The 20371-nt window shown below is 45.6% G+C and overlaps 1 protein-coding gene across 1 annotated transcript; it reads left to right on the top strand.

Moving 5' to 3' along the window:
* Window positions 1-2238: 2238 nt before the first annotated feature.
* Window positions 2239-18954, top strand: LOC105389250 (transient receptor potential-gamma protein). Its single transcript, XM_048625058.1, has 17 exons — window positions 2239-3028; window positions 4644-4722; window positions 4908-4971; window positions 5383-5561; window positions 6348-6716; window positions 6788-7315; window positions 7395-7629; window positions 7700-7843; window positions 15580-15719; window positions 15812-16058; window positions 16144-16273; window positions 16382-16577; window positions 16656-16847; window positions 16988-17029; window positions 17123-17306; window positions 17396-17783; window positions 17872-18954. The coding sequence occupies exons 4-17, from the start codon at window positions 5400-5402 to the stop codon at window positions 18392-18394; spliced, it is 3480 nt and encodes a 1159-aa protein (XP_048481015.1). The 5' UTR covers window positions 2239-3028; window positions 4644-4722; window positions 4908-4971; window positions 5383-5399; the 3' UTR covers window positions 18395-18954.
* Window positions 18955-20371: the final 1417 nt, after the last annotated feature.

Here is a 20371-nt window from a genome sequence, read left to right as displayed (position 1 = left end):
TACTAGATGTTTCCCGGTTTCCCTCAAGCTAAGTATTTTTTTTAAGGTGGTTTAGATTTTTTAAAATATTTTTCCTTTATTTAGAACATAGAACAACGCGGACTCGGGTGTACCCTCGGGAAGCGTCATAGCGATCTTTCTTGATACAAAAAAGTCTGCCAATTTTTGCGGGGGGAAATTTTACCGTTTACCATGATTATGTCTCATGGGACATATCATTATGAGTTTAAATTCCCAGCAATAAGGGTTACGTGAAGTGACATTTAATAATGAACACAGTGTCTTCATTTTTCTTGCCAATGGATGTAACAATTATCGATAAGTGTTATCGATGAATTCGAGAACATGGGTTAGAAATACTAATTTAAAATTAATTAGGTATAGTTAAATTTAATTAGGAATGATTAATAAACAAAGTCACCCGCTTTTCGCTGTTCATTTATACTCACGTGATAGGTCGCGAGCCGGCAAGTGGGCAACCCGACGGTCAGATGCTTTCAAGCTGCCCCTTCGGGCGGCCTCTGACTAGGCTTAACGACTGCTGCCGAAGCAGCAACCGGGACCCACGGCTTAACGTCCCGTCCGAAGCACGGCGGAAGCGTCCAGAAAAGAACCATTTGAAATCGGTAACTCATGCTGTACCTACCAATGGCTGACCGTGTCAGTTGTTGCTTAACGTCAGTGATCAGTTACGATTACTGAAGCCAATTCGACTACGGACGCTTCCCAACTATGACCTTTTTTGTCGATTATTACATTTTTTTGACATTGGTTGCTAGGAAACAGCTAATAACAATAAACCATGACCAAATCTGTGATCAAATCCGGAATCCGGATATTCTATGAATTGAAGCTGTCATTTTAGTATGTAAACAAATCATTTTCTATGAAACGAACGCTTTTCCAACTAGATTGAGTCTAGTGAAAATTAAGACTGCAACTAGTTTTTATAAATCGGTGGGCCTTTCTGGCCTACCACCCCGCCGGAGGGGAACGTCGTCTGCCTATTTCGTCTCCAGACCATTCATACTCAATGATTTAGAACATCTTTATCACTGAATAAAAAAAGGTTTGGTTAGTGGCTGCAAAACGGGTTAGATTTGGCCTTTCTCTTTTTCAGAGTAGGTACTTCTCTATTTGTTTACGGTTGGACTGGGCAGGGACATAGTGGGCCTTCCGCCCTTCCCTCTCCCAAGGAGCAACGGCGTTTCCTCGGTCCCGCTTTGCTTGCCTATTCGTGGTTCCCCCACCGGTCATCGAATATAGGTACTTGAGACTTATTGGAGGTTTTGGAAAGGCACTCAGACTCGCGCTTAAAGGTTTATTGGTTCTACTTTTTGCCTAAGATTTATTTAAGTACATAATCTCGTGATTACTGACTAAACTTATACCTTGTAATTTTGTATACGTCCTAATACTCCATAAGGAGCTTGCTTGTCTCACACTGGTGATTAGCGACCGCTGGCGACAGTGGCGACACATTGACCGCCGCGGGGCGCGAGCGACGCTGCAGGCGACAGATCGCGCCGCAGGGGGCGGGGGGCGGGGGGCGCCAACACCGCTAGCGACACATTGCTCGCCGCGGGGCACTCAGTCACACTTGCTTCTACAGCGCGTCAAGTGTAAGTTGGTGTGTGGCAAAAAAACGTTGTTAGGTACTTACTAATTTTATTTTTAATCATATTTGTTTTATTTACCCAAATTAAGAAAATTTACTTACCCAAAATCTATTTAAAATGGGCTAAATAAATAAAAAAGTTCCATCACAAAGGGTGTAGAGGCGCCCCCACAGGAACGCCGACTTATACTGGATAGACTGTAATAGATATGTATTTAGAACGGTAAGTATGGGATAACCTGAAACATGTGATTGAAGGTCATGTAAGGTGTTCTTAGGTACCATCCACAAACGACAGAAGGGAAGGGAGTACTAGTACAATAGCAGTACAAGGCGTGACGAGGACGAGCACTCAAGTTTGTGTTCAAGATAACGAAGTAGACACTGAACGAACCCACTCACGTGACATCTGCACGACACGCGCGCAGAAAGCTGAAAGACATTAGGTTAGGTATAGATGATGGAGCATGAGCCTGCCGGCCGCGGTGCAGGCGCCATGCCGCCGCCGCCAGCGTCATTATCATAATTTGACGTGCAGAACGAGGGCATCGCTCGCTTCAAATTGATTTTCACCGTGTGCAGGGCGGGCGGCGGCGCGGGGCGGGCGCGGCGCGGGGCAGCGGCGGCGGCAGTGCGCGGCCGAGGCGCCCCGAGCTCGCCCGCGCCCGCCTAGAGCCGCCCGCCGTTGCCACACGTACCGACTCGGTTGTGCGTATACCTAGATATTATTTTCCTGCTCTCAATGACTCCACTCAAGTGAAGTTATATTTGGACAATCACCTACATTGTGTATCTGAGAAGCGAGTATCGACACTATAAAATAGTAACCCAAGTGGTGATGTGCAAATGAATCGTTTTGTATCGCTTGGACTGGGTCTGGATACTTGTCGCTGGACAGCTGGCCGGGGCGTCGTGTGAGGTAAACAAGAGCCAGCTGGCGCGCCCGCCGCCGCCGCCGCGTCCGCGCCGACACCTCGCATCAACAACCGACCTAGATTAAAGCTATCGACTGTTGATGTTACCTCCTTCGTGTGTTGACTAGTCATTTCCGTCTATTAGTGGAGGCGACGCGAGTGTTACTGCGTGCTTGTTTGTATTGAACCGCGTCATTGGTCTTCATTCATCATTGTATCACCAGGCTCTGGCGCTGGTGTGAGTAGATGTGACATCATCAATATTGTGGTATGCATGATAGGATGAGTGGGGCCGCAGAAATTGTCTGAGTTTGCCTTTTCATTCCGTCCTATGCTCCTTATTAAATACCTGACAGTACCAATTTTTTTCTTAATTTCAGATGCTAGGTACTGCATGATAGTTAGCGCACATGCATTGATGAAGAGTGACAAGTGCAGTGTGAGCTGAGGACATGATGTGAGGTGCAACAACACCTGGATCTTCCTTTTTTATCAGGTAATATCCTTTGCGCCTGTACCTACTTACCATGTACAAGATAGAGGCATTGGGGCCTTAAGCATTTATTGTACCCAGAGGTCCATAATAATTTATTTATTGCTTTAAAATGTTTTACCGTGGTATTTTCTCTCTCAAATGAGATTTCATAAAACAAAAACTACACTCACGGGCAATGAAAAGGTTCCACTGAGAAAAGCACCAAATTACTTTTAAACGGAAAAGGCTAGCTTAATGCCGTCTTCTGCAAAATTGATGTCCATTTAACAGAGCATCAGGATATTACCAACTAAAATCGGTAATATTTTGTTCCAATTTCAAATTAAATATTTGAAAAAATTGGGGTCAGTTGTTGTCGGAAATTTGTGAGTGGAACTTTTTCATTGCCCGGCAGTGTATAAGTACTATTCCCAATAATAATATTCGGATTTAGAATTCCAACAAGACGCAAGTTTTATTTATGTATTTATTACTTTATTGCGCAAATATAAACATAAGTGTGCAAAAGGTGGACTAGACATTCTTAGCTCGAGGGAAACTGCTTGTACAGTATATAAAGACTCAGTTATTGATTACTTACATAAATATTCATTCTCCCATGCCTCACAATAATCATATTTACCAAGATGTACTACAGTCAAACACTAAACATCATAACATCAATGGCCGGTCTGGGTCATGGCGCCACGCCATACAGATTGAGCCATTCTCCTTTTAACAACTACTCAAAAATTACTTTCATAAGTCTTACCACCACTAGTTACTAGCTATTATGTTGTGGTTTTTCAAGCTTCACAAAAACATACAAAACCATGAGTTTTAGCGCTGCCGCTGCTGCGCTATGAACGATTCTATTTCGATGCATTAAACATAAGTACCTACCAATTTCATGAAAGTTCTTCGAAATTTCAAGAGTAGCCTACGTCTACGTCTAGCGTCGGCAGGTGCGTTCCCACTGCATACCTACTACAGATTGCATGGTGGAACTCGGTGGAAATGTGCGGACTTACAGATCCTATTCCTATACGATCAATACAATACAGAATGTTGGAAAACATGGAAAAGTGGTCGTTTAAGCTGAAGGAACCTAACCTAAAAAGTAGAATATTACAGGAGTAAGTACTTAATTGATCCAACGAGTAATAATGGGATAGTATATTACCTCTATACATAGGTAGGTACCTAGTCAATGTGAAAGGGCAAAGTAATTGAACTAAATTAAGTTTACCCTCAGTGAAGCTACACATACCTATATTATTAGTAGGTACATAGATCTACTGCGTGCGTTACGTCATGGACCCAGCCTGAGTGTGAGAAAGTCCTACTAAGTACACAACCGAAGAGGGTGATAGAAGCAACGATCAAACCAGCTGAAATTTAGGCTTTCTGAGCTTAAAGCTTTAAAAAAAACAAATAGTACCTGAATAGTTACTGAGTTTTTAAAACCCATTTTTGATAAGCGCCGCAGCGAATAATAAAAAATGAGAAATTCGTCACCACGTGAAATGATTTGTTATGAAAGGTTAACATTCTTGAAGCAAAAACACTGAGTACTTACTCCATTTATTTTTTATTTATTTAATAAATGGGCGCCTCCTTCTTGTGCGTGTTGCAGGGGCGGCAACGGCGGCGCGCTGGAGGCGCTGCGCAGACACTCGCGGCAGATCGCCGCCCGCCGCGCGCGCCGCGTGCAGGTGTGTGTGTGTGTGTGTGTGTGTGTGTGTCTGACTCACAGTAGGGTGCACTACTGTTTATGCCTACCCTCTTTTTATTTTTGGATGTAATTTTATCTTTGCGATTTGGTAAAATTTGATTGAACGAAAAGTGCGTAAGTTCCCCATGATCGGTGCCGCGATGGTGTAATCTGTGCGTGTTGCAGTTCTCGGAGCGGCGCGACGACTCCGCGGACGACGACGCCGCCGGCGACAACGACAACGACTATGGTGAGTCGCCCGCCTGTGTCAGATCTATAACAAGTTACTTCAAGATGACTACAAGATAGAAATCAAACCCCAAATACCTACACACTATCCATATCGGATGGTACAGTGATATAAATATAATGTGTGTAAACTAATACTGCACGCGTAGTGCTGTATCATCTATGAGCTATGAGTGCTTATTCTAAATATATCGTCGCGATCGCCTAGTGATGGCCGGCGCTACTCGCTACCTCGACAACTTTGTATAGCTCGCAGCGATCGATAGTAAACAGTACGATAGTGTCAGGTAGGTAGCTAAAGATATATAGGAGGAACTTACTCGTCGTTATCACCAAACGATTGAACGAAACGTTACTAGCAGATTGTCCCTTGGGGGCGGAGTGAGTGACGCGCGTGTGGTGTGTGTCGCAGGCAGCGGCGGCTCGGACATGTCGGCGGGCGGCGGCAGCGCGGACGGGGGCGGCGACGGTGGCGGGGGCGGCGGCGGGGGCGGGGGCGCGGGGGGGGCGGCGCGGCGCGCCTCCACGTGCCGCGTGGAGCTGGGCGCGCTGCTGGCCTCCGAGCCGCGCCCCATAGACAACAAGGTCAAGGTACCGACACACTCTCTCACACAACAACTCACTATATACATACAAGTCATACAACTAAAAGCTCTACATCTACACTACATCATGTCCACTTATTATAGCTAGCTACACGATTACGTAGGTACTAACTACTACCTAATGTTTTCATTATTATTAGGCAAATGTTACGTTATATTATTATAATATTTCGTAATAAGTATACCTAATAACGAACGATATAAGTAGGTACTTAAATACTTACCCACCTAGTTACCCAGTAGTTAAGTAAAACTAAGTTTAAATTTGATTCTCTAGCTAGATAATATAAGAACTTTATCAGGTATTCTTCATTAGGTAAGTATACCTAAGTATTAAGTTCTTCTTTGCTAAACTTGGCATTCAACATGTTCTCATTCAATGACAAAATAATCGTCGAAGCACGAGAGTATTGTAATGGGCGTCTCGCGCGGCGCAGATGGCCGCCGCTCTGTTTACTGCAGGAACAGCCGGCTCGACTCAGTACAGCGCTCACAAAAACTACCAGCGTGTTATGATGATGCGCTTCGTTTGATCACTGACTTGTCTACATACAGTCAGACAGGGATAATGCCTTTCTGTAGTCTCTCTACTATGGTAACGTGAACATACATTACTACGCAGTTATAGAGCAGCCGGCCTGTGAATTTTGAGCGCTATTTTTTTGTGTATCACTAATCATTAGTCCTTAGTTTATCCTTCTATTAGAACTTTAATAACTGTTTTCTTAGTGTAGTTATGATGGCATTCGTAGTGATGATGGTTGTATGTTAGCGGCACAGCATCCACGGCATGACGGAGGAGGAGAACGTGGTGCGGCCGCACCAGGAGATGGCGGTGCTGACGCTGGACGAGAAGAAGTTCCTGCTGGGCGTGGAGCGCGGTGACGTGGCGGGGTCGCGGCGCGTGCTGGCCCGCGCGCGCGCCGAGCGCCACGTCAACGTGGACTGCGTGGACCCGCTGGGCCGCTCCGCGCTGCTCATGGCCATCGACAACGAGAACCTGGAGATGGTGGAGCTGCTGCTGGAGTTCGGCGTGGAGACGCGCGACGCGCTGCTGCACGCCATCTCCGAGGAGTTCGTGGAGGCCGTGGAGGCGCTGCTGGACCACGAGGAGCGCACGCGCAAGCCCGGCGAGCCCAACGTGAGTGTGACGTGCGAGCGTGTGTCTGTGTGTGTGCGCGGCCGGTACTGAGCTGGCGTCGCTTGTTGCAGAGCTGGGAGGCGCTGCCGCCGGAGACGGCGACGTTCACGGCGGACATCACGCCGCTGACGCTGGCGGCGCACCGCGACTCGTACGAGATCATCAAGCTGCTGCTGGACCGCGGCGCGTCGCTGCCGGTGCCGCACGACGTGCGCTGCGGCTGCGACGAGTGCGTGCGCTCGCGCCGCGAGGACTCGCTGCGGCACTCGCGCTCGCGCATCAACGCGTACCGCGCGCTCGCCTCGCCCTCGCTGGTGGCGCTCAGCTCCAAGGACCCCATCCTGACGGCCTTCGAGCTGAGCTGGGAGCTGCGGCGCCTGTCCGCTCTCGAGCACGAGTTCAAGACGGAGTACCAGGAGCTGCGCGCGCAGTGCCAGGAGTTCGCCACCGCGCTGCTGGACCACACGCGCTCCTCGCACGAGCTACAGGTGCTGCTCAACCACGAGACGGGCGCGCCCGCGCCGCTGCCCGAGCCCGGCGCCCCGGAGCGCATGCGCCTCAGCCGCCTCAAGCTCGCCATCAAGCTGCGCCAGAAGAAGGTGAGTGTCGCCCGCTCCCGCCCCCCTCCTTCTCCCCGCGCCCCGCACCCCGCGTCTCACCCCCGCGCTCGTGTTGCAGTTCGTGGCGCACCCCAACGTGCAGCAGCTGCTGGCGTCCATCTGGTACGAGAGCGTGCCGGGGTTCCGCCGCAAGAACATGCTGCTGCAGGCGCTGGAGATGGTTCGCATCGGCGCCATGTTCCCGCTCTACTCGCTGGCGTACATCGCGGCGCCGCACTCCGCCGCCGGCCGCACGCTGCGCCAGCCCTTCATCAAGTTCCTGTGCCACTCCGCCAGCTACTTCATGTTCCTGTGTGAGTATGCGCCGCCGCCGCCGGACCGGCCCCCGTCCTCGAGCGGTCACTGACCCCGTGCTTGTTGCAGTCCTGCTGATCCTGGCGTCGCAGCGCATCGAGACGGCGGCGGGCGGGCTGCTATGGGGCGGCGCCGGCCCGCCCAGCGCGCCCGTGTCCCGCCGCGGGGCGCCACCCTCACTCGTGGAGTGGCTCATCCTAGCCTGGGTCAGCGGTTAGTATCTCCTTCCGTCTGATGACCCGATGAGTCATACGCTTTGAGCCATAACTGTCCCGAATTATCGGGAGTTGTACCGATTTCGACTCACAGAATAATCAAGATAATTATTCTGAGTGTAGACGAGCCTTAATATTAATATCGGCGAGTTGAGGGTAGACTAATTTATCCACGTAAACGAGCAGCGCGGGAGCGCTTTTCACTTTTTGTGAGCAGCCGCGGTGAGCAGACGGAGAGTGAGGGAGTTATCAGTGTCGTGGGTGCGAGAGGACCCCGCGGAGCGGAGCCGAGGCGCCCAGGCTCGGGGAGCCGAGGCGGGCGTGATGGCCCGGTTCAGACAACAGCCAGTTACTGCAAGTGCGCAGCTAAGTGACCTTTCTACTTACCTTTTATATCTCGTTTATGATTGATAATTTATACCTACACTTGATTTCTTGATGTACCAATTGTGTTTATAATGAGTAAGGAAACTAAGGAGCTAATAATGTAAGGTTTAAAGGAGGTACGAGGTACATACCGTACCCGTACCGTGTGATAATAGATAGATTAGATATTCAGTGCGCCAGGGGAAACAATCCCATGTGATCAGTGTAAGAAGCTAGGGAATCAATCCCATGTGATCAGTGTAAGAAGCTAGGGAAACAATCCCATGTGATCAGTCCCAGGGAACAACCCTGCTAGCGAGGCACGGGGTGGCTATAGGGGAGGTTGGAGGCCACTGGGGTGAAACCCCTAAGAACATCAGGATTATCCTTGACATTCAGACGATCAGGTTATTAGACTGATCGGTCATCACGTGTGCGTGATATTAAGTAACTAATATGTTTATGATATATCCCATATTCAGTTCGTCACCGTGATTAGTATGTTTGTACTAATCACGGTTATTAACAGTTCAGATATTCGCGTTTACTCATATAAATAGTTTAATGAATCCGCGACATGGTGGAGATGCTGGGATCTGAGTCCAGTGTTACAGCTTTGTTTGACTTGTGAGCAAATTTAAATTTGCAAAATACAAGTAAATATGTTTTGAAATTCCATTATAAACATTCACCAGTGAATAGTTAAGTTGTTTGATAGTAGCCTCTCTTTTAGAGTAGCCTGACATTATATTGACAAGATACTTCCAGTAGTGGATGGCATACGATATCTGAGAGGATTATGATTCTAATTTGCAGTATGTCAGTTTGCAGTTAGCAATTGATCAAATTTAGACCTGCAAATGAGCGAAGTCAGATTTGAATTTATTAGTTATGATACTGAAATAATGTGATAGTACAGTCCGTTCACCGAAATGTGACTTTTAGATAGTGACTATTGTAGACTACAATCTTTTCACTCAGCAAATATTTTGTCCCTGAGTAATATACCTAGATATATTTAGTGAAATTTTGAGTAATTTATCATAGCGTGTGTGAGTAATTTACTCTTGGCACTTATTATGGTTCAGATTCAGATATTTAGTGATTGAATTAGAAGCCATCGGGACAATCAAGTAGTTGCTTACAAGTTATTGGACTGCATAGATGTTACATAGTTAATGCTATGATAAATGAAGCACAAATTCTACAATTTTATAGTGAAATGAAACTTGTAAAGGAGCAAGTCACAGTAAGCTAACTGTACGAGGCGAGTAGACAACAGACGCCCGCGCTGGCGCCACCGCTCGTTTCCTTGATATGTTACATTGTTGCGGTCTAAATAATTTGCAAAGAAATTTGTTCTTTATTGCCTATTGAATATGGTTCAGTTTATGAAGGATTTCCCAGAAAATATTTTTTGATTTGATGATAAGTAGTACAGACTCAGGTGATGCTCTTGCTTGTGGGTACCTACCCCTTGAAATTTAGAATAACCAGTTGTAAAGCTATGAGCTAAAGAATATACCTATACCAGATGTTCGAAAGGAACAGTTTGCCTATTACCAAACATTTTGTAGTTATCTTCGGATTGATAATTCGAGGATATTAGAATTAGATATCGTGAAAGTTGGTAGAACTTGTACCTACTAAGTATATCAGTAGTCTGAGGTCGGCCGCCACAGCGCAGTCCGCGCTGCAGATGCACATACAAGAGTTGGAGTTCCACTGAACTTCTTAGACGGTCAAGATTAATCTCTTGACATGGAGTCAAGTAATTCAATTCAAAAAATATTACCGAATATGAATAGTGAAGTTGTCAGTTAACGAAGATTATACCCATGTAGGTATATACTGTTCTCTGAAGTTATACTTTATAATATAAAAAGCTTCAAGTGATTTAGAAGTTAAATGTCTTACTTTAGTTCAATGTGAACTTTAAAATGTTTAGATTTCAGTAAGCGTGAAACTTTAGTTACAAGTGAATGGCCTTAACCAAGGAGCGACTCAGAAAAGGATCAGAATTTAAAGTACTTAGCTTATAAATCTAAGAACGTTTTTGGTTATTAATACCCAAGCAGGGTGGCCAATATGGGAGAATGAATCTCCTCTTAAAAATGAATATGATTCACATTGTGCCCAATACTGTTAAGAATGTTTGAATTGTCATTGTATTGAAACTCGTACTCTTACTGAGTATACTTACTTATACTTACATATATTTTGTCATCTTAGCAATTTCAGATAAATTCTTGCGATTTTCTTCTCAAGCAGACCAGACGTAACATAAGTCGGTATAGTTGCTTCAGTACTGTACCTTCAACCTAAAGTTTCTGAAGGTAAAGGAAAACAAACTGTAAAATTGATATACTCAGTTGAAATTAGATAGGTATATGTATACTGGGTTAACTAAGACTATTCTTTTTCTTTGCATATAAGTATCAAGTTGGGACACACAATTACGTGCCAACGTAAATAAGATATACCTTATAGAAGGTTTATAGTAATCATAGAATTTAAAGGATCACGAGTGATCTCAGAAGTTTAAGTCAATGAGTCCGAGAGGAAAATAAGTAGTTTCAGTTTCATCAAAGTTGAAACAGTTGTACTTATTTGAGATGAAGTTGATTAGTGTCGTTATAGCTGTTAGAATTATAACACAAGTAAATAAAGTAGCGCGACAACACTTGCATGGTTGTATGTTATGACCTATCAGTAACAGTAAGTTGCCTATTCAGAGAGACCAAGTTAAGTCAGTCATTCAGAACGTTGCATTGTGGTATGTGGTATTCACCATATTTTTAAAATGAGTTATTTAGCTAATATTCAAATCTGTCGTAAAATTGGACATTTTTATGAAAGTTCTGCTATGATTAATGTTATAACATTCTAGTAATAGCACGTAAAATAGCCCAGTTGCAGCAAAAGCATTGCGATTAAGAAATAAGAATTCAGATCTAGTTAAGAAGTCAATCTAGACTACTCATTGACAATGTGGAATACCTACAAAGTAACTATCATAATCTTAGTGATACATATCATGTTGGTACAGTAGATCGATTATTAATTTAGAGTTTTACTTTACGAAACGTGATCTTAAATCCATGCTTATAACAGTACTGATATAGAGGAACGTTAGATATAAGACATAGACCACCACAGACTTAAATCAGTCATCAAAGATAAAATTCAGATTCACGTTATTTTGAATCCAAAATAGTTATAAAACAAGTTTGCCATAGGTAAATAGTATGGATAACTAAGTAGTATATAAACACATCGCTTTCATTGAGATCTGCAATATTCTTAGATTTTGTATCATTTTTAGAATCCAATTATGTGTGGTATAGTATAATTGTATACATATAATGCACATGACCTTAACTAGCATGTGGTATTGGTACTCATAAAGTAAAGTACCTACGTAAGAACAGAATTATATGTAGATATACATGGGTACGTACGTACGTCACCAATGTAAGAAGAATTCAATTGACAGATAGACGGTAATCCTCTTTATGTTTCCTTAACATACAGATGTTATATCAGAAGAATATTGTATAAGTCAGAAGTTTAAGTAGTGTGAGTGTTGAGTGTTGAAGCAAAAGTGTACCTAAGTCTCAATTAAAATTAAAGATTAACAATTTTCATGTTAAATGTTGAGTACTTACTTACCTAACTAGAGAACGGATGTGCAAACTGGTGCTTACGTACTATGTATTAGGCTTGAAGAAGGATAGATAGAATATGTGCAACACATGTAGGTACATGTGATGCACATGATGTTGGCTGTGTTTTAGTGTGAATAAATGAAATGAATATTTGAGGCCCAATGGGGATGTAACTGAAATATTATGTAATTATAAGATAAGATAAGAAGACCTTTGTGCAAGGTATGCAGATTGGGGCATACAATTCCGGATAAATTTTTAAATTTACAACTCAATACCGGGATTCCGGTATTGGTGCCGGTATTAGACTTCATTGTAATAAATGGCATATATTGTGTTTAAAGGTCGTGTAGGACCAAATTAAACAAGAAAAGTTTTACTTACAACAATTGTGTAATAGAGTTTATATTTTAGAATATATATTTTTTAACATTGATTTTCGTTTACGCATGGACAACAGTAGATTTCCAACGTCCGAAAACTGCATTAAACGGTTGGAAACAAGTGGGCTTTCGTGGTATATAGGAACACAAGGCTAACTATATCTTAATCGCTTTATTTATAGCCTAAAAGGGTCCGATTCCGGTGTTACTTCCATGCCGGTATTAACGTTCGATACCGGTATTGAAAAAAGCATAAAGTTTGTCCGGGATCCCGGTAGACAGATATGCAAATGGTAACCTGTGTGCATTTTATAGTGAATGGGTACTACTATACTTGTTCATTGAGTCAGAGTCAGAGTCAGAGTCAGAGTCAGAGTCAGAGTCAGAGTCAGAGTCAGAGTCACAGTCAGAGTCAGAGTCACAGTCACAGTCAGAGTCACAGTCAGAGTCACAGTCAGAGTCACAGTCAGTCACAGTCAGAGTCACAGTCAGCGCCAGTGGCAAAGTCAGTGCCCGTTGTAATTGGAAAGGTTGAGCTAATTTATAGGTAATGAACCTACCCATACATCTGAACTTTCATAGAAAGTTGAACAGAACATATAATTGCATATCAGTATCAGTATCAGTACCAGTATCAGCATCAGTATCGGTGTATCACTAACCGTGTCATCAAACTCTGTATAATAAATAACCAAGTCCAGTGTCAGATCAAGAGAGAGTTAGCCTCAGTTTAGGTACTTATACTAAAGTATCTTATTCATGATCATGACTTCTCTTGACTTTGAGGTGGGTTTACTATAACATAATATTCCCAGCAACTTAGTCCTATTACAAATACTGTCTTGTTGCAATGAATGTTTCCAAACTTATATCATAATCTGTTAATGATAAAGAGACAGATTCTTTAATGGTATTCTAATATGAATGGATGAAAAGACAGAATAGCACTCCTAAAGTTCAGGCATACAATAAGAGTCTGATGAGTACTAAGCTAATGTTTTATGGCAGACAGAAAGACATAAGTATACCTGCTTTCACTAGGTATTTCAGTAACAAAATGGATTTTGTTGTTTTGCTAGCATTTATTATCATTACCAATCTATAATAACTAGCACTGTTTATACGAATAGTCGTATGGATAACAAACTTGCCATAGGGCAACGACGTAAAAAGTCGAATACCAAATCACAATTGTTAACTTTGAACTGCTGTTAACTTCCTATATTTGCCATTGAACCATGGTGTTGGTTCAACATTTTAACTGTCAAAGGCAATACGAAAGCATAACAATAATGATGGAGGTAACAGAATGTAAAATATTACAATACACAGAAATTTACTCTAATGCTTGTTATAATAAAAGCTAAGGCTTAGATGTTCAAATTAAAAGTTTTTTCTGTGCCGGGGAGGGTCTTCGAACGTAGTTCAAGATAATAGCTTGTAGTAGCTAACACTCCACTTATACCAAAACATAAATACATATAGAATAATAAAATTGAGTTACAGTATGGTTATAGATGAAGAGATTAATATAGTTGTTGTACATTGAACATTCATTTGGGATACCTACTAATATTTATATCCTTAGAATAGCAAACAATAAATACAATATTAATAAAGATAAATGATAAGAATATGACATGATTATATTGTTTAGTCTGAAGCGTTAATTTAGCTATATGGGGGACGTGTCGACACCGAATACATTATTGTGTGTTGAAATAGATGTATTCTATTCTATTCTGTGCAGAGAGGGGGCGATGTTTCTGTGCGTGGCTCTCTCGAGTAGAACCTTTGTGCATTTCCCCTTGGTTTCGGCTAGGCCAGCCACAGCTCCCGAGTAAACTGTCACAATAGTTTGTTTGCTAATTCTTATTTGATTTAAGATTATCGTTGATTGAGTATTAAGATTTAGAGTGTTCAAGTGTCTACATGCTGAAGTCAACAGGAAAAATAGCTAAAAACAGAAAATGCAAGAAGAGGTGTAGTAAGAAAAGAAGAGGTGTAGTAAGAAAAGAAGAGGTGTAGTAAGCATAAAAGATAATAGAAAAATAGGATGAACTATTATTTGTAATAGAAGCCACATAGTAGAAGTATCAAATAGAACTTGCAATAGAAAATTGCTTGAATTACTGGAATGTTGTTATGGTACGAAAGGAGAAGTGCAATTGAGGAACTTGTAGCAAAGGAGCCAAAACTAGAGATTGCTACCGATGTATGCTTTACGAGTATTGCTTATTAATGAAACAGGCATTAATATAGACGTAAAATCAAAACACGAAAATTTTGAGAAGGGTCTAATCTGTCGGTGGCTCATCTATACATATACTTATGACCTATATTAGAATAGGTAAAAGCGTCTCACTCATAGAAACTTTTCTCTCGGCGGGAGTGTCCCGAATTATCGGGAGTTGTACCGATTTCGACTCACAGAATAATCAAGATAATTATTCTGAGTGTAGACGAGCCTTAATATTAATATCGGCGAGTTGAGGGTAGACTAATTTATCCACGTAAACGAGCAGCGCGGGAGCGCTTTTCACTTTTTGTGAGCAGCCGCGGTGAGCAGACGGAGAGTGAGGGAGTTATCAGTGTCGTGGGTGCGAGAGGACCCCGCGGAGCGGAGCCGAGGCGCCCAGGCTCGGGGAGCCGAGGCGGGCGTGATGGCCCGGTTCAGACAACAGCCAGTTACTGCAAGTGCGCAGCTAAGTGACCTTTCTACTTACCTTTTATATCTCGTTTATGATTGATAATTTATACCTACACTTGATTTCTTGATGTACCAATTGTGTTTATAATGAGTAAGGAAACTAAGGAGCTAATAATGTAAGGTTTAAAGGAGGTACGAGGTACATACCGTACCCGTACCGTGTGATAATAGATAGATTAGATATTCAGTGCGCCAGGGGAAACAATCCCATGTGATCAGTGTAAGAAGCTAGGGAATCAATCCCATGTGATCAGTGTAAGAAGCTAGGGAAACAATCCCATGTGATCAGTCCCAGGGAACAACCCTGCTAGCGAGGCACGGGGTGGCTATAGGGGAGGTTGGAGGCCACTGGGGTGAAACCCCTAAGAACATCAGGATTATCCTTGACATTCAGACGATCAGGTTATTAGACTGATCGGTCATCACGTGTGCGTGATATTAAGTAACTAATATGTTTATGATATATCCCATATTCAGTTCGTCACCGTGATTAGTATGTTTGTACTAATCACGGTTATTAACAGTTCAGATATTCGCGTTTACTCATATAAATAGTTTAATGAATCCGCGACAATAACTGAGTAAAGGTATATTTATGTCTGTGCAGGTCTGATATGGAGTGAGGTGAAGCAGCTGTGGGACATGGGTCTCCGGGAGTACGTTCATGACATGTGGAACGTGATCGACTTCGTGACCAACTCGCTGTATGTGGCCACCGTGGCGCTGCGCGTCGTGTCCCACTTCCAGGTAGGCCGGGGCCGAGGGGGGCGGGGCGGTGCGACCGGGGGGGCAGGTGCGCCCGGGCCGGCAGGGACCAGTGCTGACGCGTGTGCTTGCAGGTGCGGCGCGAGCAGGCGCGCGGGCTGCAGTGGAACCAGCCGCGCGAGCAGTGGGACGCGTGGGACCCCATGCTGCTCTCGGAGGGGCTGTTCTCGGCCGCCAACATCTTCAGCTCGCTCAAGCTGGTGTACATCTTCAGCGTGAACCCGCACCTGGGCCCGCTGCAGGTGTCGCTGAGCCGCATGGTGCTCGACATACTCAAGTTCTTCGTTCTCGACATACTCGTCATATTTGCCTTCTCGTGCGGTGAGTGTATCAGTATAATAATGTTGCTGTGCGTTGGCTATATGTATATCCGGCTGGTGGTGACCGTGTGTGAGTGTGTGTGCAGGGCTGAACCAGCTGCTGTGGTACTACGCGGACATGGAGAAGAAGAAGTGCACGACGGGCGCGCCGCTGGCCGCCGCCAACGGCACGCTGCCCGACCCTGACGCCTGCATTGTGTGGAGACGCTTCGCTAAGTGAGCATACTAAACACTTATACAGCTGGTAATGGCACGCTGCCCGATATCTGCCTCATGTTAAGTAAGGTGTCTTACCTACGGTAAAATAACTAAAATATCCTGCAGCTTGTTCGAGACGATGCAGACGCTGTTCTGGGCGGCGTTCGGGCTGGTGGACTTGGATTCCTTCGAGCTGGACGGCATCAAGATCTTCACGCGCTTCTGGGGCATGCTGATGTTCGGCACCTACGCCGTCATCAACGTCATCGTGCTGCTCAACCTGCTCATCGCCATGATGAACCATTCCTACCAGCTCATCTCGGTCAGTGCATGGTGATATGTGCCTGTCATTAGTGAAAAAACCAACAGTAAGATAAATGAGTGTGTGATTGTTCCGCAGGAGCGCGCGGACGTGGAGTGGAAGTTCGCGCGCAGCAAGCTGTGGATCAGCTACTTCGAGGAGGGGGGTACGGTGCCGCCGCCCTTCAACGTGGTGCCGTCGCCCAAGTCGCTGCTGTACGCGTGGCGCTGGCTGCAGCGCCGCCTGTGCCGCCACGCGCGCGCCAAGCGCGAGCACATGCGCACCATCCGGGTACCGACACCACTGCCATTACTGACACCCCGGTCCCTGCCACTCCACGCCTTTCTCTGTTCTGGGCGATCCTTCCCTATTGGTTTAAAAGTACATTGTGTCTTGTATATCAGTAATACAATCAATTTTGTTTTTCGCAGAGGAAAGCTAAGCAAGCCAACGAGAGGGATTTCAGATATCAGGTTCGTATTTCAAGATCATCAGGTCAAGTATTTTTGCTAAACTTTAAGATCTCTGAACAGCATAGAAAATATGTGGTGTGTGTGTGTGTGCAGGGCATCATGCGCAACCTGGTGCGGCGCTACGTGACGGTGCAGCAGCGGCGCGCGGAGTGCGGCGGCGTCACGGAGGACGACGTCAACGAGATCAAGCAGGACGTCAGCGCCTTCCGCTGCGAGCTGGTGGAGATCCTGCGCAACTCCGGCATGAACACGTCCACCGCCAACGCGGGCGCGCCCGGTGAGTCCCGCGCCCGTACATGTGTGTGTGTCTGTTTTGTGTGTGTGTGTGTGTAGCGGAGCTGTCTCACTCACGTTACTGTGTCGCAGGCGGCGGCGGCGGCAAGAAGAACCGGCAGAAGGAGCGGCGCCTGATGAAGGGCTTCAACATCGCGCCGACGGGCACGCTGGCGCCCGTGGACGAGTTCCTGGCGTCGCTGCACCACGAGCACGCGGCGCACGGCGCGCACGCGGCGCACGGCTCGCTGTCCGCGCTGCTGGGCGGCCGCGCGCTGCGCACCAGCCAGTCCTCGCTGTCGGACGGCGGCGGGGGCGGCGGGGGCGGCGCGGCGGGGGGCAGCGCGCGCCGCAAGCCCGCGCCACACAAGCGCCGCTGGGGCACCATCATCGAGGCGGCGCGCGCGGCCCGCGTGTCGCGCCTCATCGGCCGCAGCCGCTCCGAGGACTCCGTGTGCGACCACGCGCGGCAGTCGCCCAGGTGAGCGACACACAGTGCTTGTCTTTGTGTTGATTTACATTTTGTGACAATATCAGTAAGTATGTAACGTGTACATTTCGTGTACCAGCGGCAGCGACAGATCAGACTCCGGGAGCGACTCCCAACGCAGCCCCGAGCGAGGGGGCTCCACCGACCGGGCGGAGCGGGGCGGGGAGCGGGGCGTGCAGCGCGGCGGCTCGGCGCGCGGCCCGGGCCCGCTGCACCCGCTGTCGGCGCTGGCCGCTCTCAAGCGCAAGCGGAAAAAGTTCTCCGACTCTCGTCGGGCGGCCGAGCGCGCGTCGGCGGCGGCGGCGGGGGCGCGCGCCGCGGCGCTGCAGCGGGCCAGCTCCGTGCCGGCGCGCTCCCCGCCGCCGCCCGCGCCCCCCGCGCCGCGCTCGCCCCCGCGCTCGCCCCCCCGCGCGCCGCAGCAGGCCGGCAGCACGGAGCCGCTGCTGGCCAGCCTGGACGACGACGCGCACAAGGCGGAGGCGTGCGGCGGCTGCGGCGCGGGGGGCGGGGGCGCGGGGGGCGCGTGCGGGCGCTGCGCGGCGCTGGCGCGGCTGGCGGGCGTGACCCCGCTGCGCGGCCCGCACGCCGCCGGCTGGCTCTAGCCGCTCCTCCGGTGGACATCAACTGCACGCGGAGATAGCGCCGACCATTCCCCTACATCCTATTGATTGTTATTAATTTATGACTATAATTGCAATTAGGTTTTTGCTACAATTTATTTGCTTGAGCATTGTGGTAGAACTAAGGAGTTTTGTAAGTACCTACTGTTATATTTACATATTTGTGCCGCCACGTCACTGAGTGCTACCTGCACGAGCAAGGGGGAAAATTTCGCTCACTCGGCTCACGACATCCTCTGGAAAGGAGAATGGCCAAATTTGTATAGCATCATGAGTAATCATGACCCAGAGCGGCCATTGATGAAACATTTATACTGATGTGCAGTCCTTGACTACAGTATACAAACAATATATACGAGACATGGGAGATCGATGTCAGAATCAAGTCTTTCTACTTTCTCGAGCTTAGCATCGTTTTATAAGTGTTCCCGTGCGAATTCCGGGATAAGAAGTATTTAATTATGTTACTTCAGGATAACGGAAACTTTGAATAGCATGAAATAAATTTTAAAACGAATGCTTTAGAAAAAAAAACTCAGTGTGACTGTGAAATATATAAAAATATAAATACAAATTATATAATTTGCACAAATAAAATCATATAACACACTACAACTAATATAGTGATGCACTATGTTAGGAATCCCATGGTTTAGATAATTAATTATGCTTTGTTATAAAATTTATGAAAATCTTATTTAAAGTAAAAAGTATTTAATTACTTAATCACTTATTCACAATTCACTTTGTTCATTATCATGAACAAACTTCATGGTTTAGATTTTTTAAAATATTTTTCCTCATGTACCTAGGTAGTAAACACTTTTATCAATGAATTTAAATAGGTTTGGTTAGTGGTATATTCGTAGTCGGTCTAGCTTCGATCGAGCAACATCGATCATGGATGGCACGGTCAGCCATTGGATGGGTGAACCACTTCAAGTGGTTCTTTCTGGACACTTCCGTGCCTCGGACGGCACGTTAAGCTGTGGGTCCCGGTTGCTGCTTCGACAGCAGTCGTTAAGCCTAATCATAGGCCTTCGGGCAACTTGAATAATATCTGACATCGGGTTGCCCACTTACCCGACAACTCTCTCAGCACAAGCTTGCTTGTGTTGGGGTCCACCAACCCGCACTAGGCCAGCGTGGTGGACCTAAAACCCTTCCTTCATTGGAAGGAGACCCATGCCCCTCCTGCACGTCGTGATGATGTGTAGTGGCTACTAACTTAGGGAAAGCTGGTCAGATCTGGACATTCTCCTTTAAGAGGAGAGGTAAAAGTCGAGGGTTGAGTTGAGTGAGACGATGAGATGATGGCCAGAGAGCAATCCAGGGCCGTAATAACTACCTACACCCTGCCGCGTTGTTTACCTGGAAATCCTCAGTTAAATGTTTCGAGTTATTGAAGTATGAGGAATCTCTTACTAATAAAGGTTTAAAGCTTATAGGTAAGTAGCTACACTGAACAATTATTATATTTAAATTAAACCATATTTATCGGTTTTCAAAACCACGTAAAACGTATTTAGTATGTAGGTAAGTACTTAACTAAGTGTAAGTAGGTACTTACATATGATATCTTATAAATTGCCTAAAAATGTATAACACCAAGGTAGGATTACGTAGGAATTAATGTATTAAAACCCACAAAATATTCATAAGTAAATAATATACTTAATATAAACACTTAATTTTTTTTTGTTAAAATTTTTATTTCAGAGAGTCAGCTATTGCTCTACTTATGTGATTAGATTTTTTAAAGAGAAAATATTACTTATCTGTTTTACCTACATGAAATTATGTTCTAGCAATGTCCGCACGGTGCTGCAGCAGCTTGTAGCACTCAAGTAACATCTGTACTGATTCATTTTACATTTTACTCCAGGGTTTTGAAAGCTCATGATGATGATGATGATGATAACGGCTCGAGCTGCGAGCATCGCGCGCACAGATCGAGCT

The sequence above is a fragment of the Plutella xylostella genome, chromosome 13 (genome assembly GCF_932276165.1).
Source record: "Plutella xylostella chromosome 13, ilPluXylo3.1, whole genome shotgun sequence".
Taxonomy (NCBI): Eukaryota; Metazoa; Arthropoda; class Insecta; order Lepidoptera; family Plutellidae; genus Plutella; species Plutella xylostella.
Note: the sequence above shows the minus strand (reverse complement) of the source record. Positions and strands in the feature narration are given on the sequence as shown.

Coding starts and splice junctions, on each gene's coding strand:
- LOC105389250 (XM_048625058.1), top strand. CDS start 5,400: ATGTCGGCGGGCGGCGGCAGCGCGGACGGGGGCGGCGACGGTGGCGGG. Junction 7,630..7,699: donor CAGCTACTTCATGTTCCTGT/GTGAGTATGCGC, acceptor TGCTTGTTGCAG/TCCTGCTGATCCTGGCGTCG. Junction 15,720..15,811: donor GCGTCGTGTCCCACTTCCAG/GTAGGCCGGGGC, acceptor GTGTGCTTGCAG/GTGCGGCGCGAGCAGGCGCG.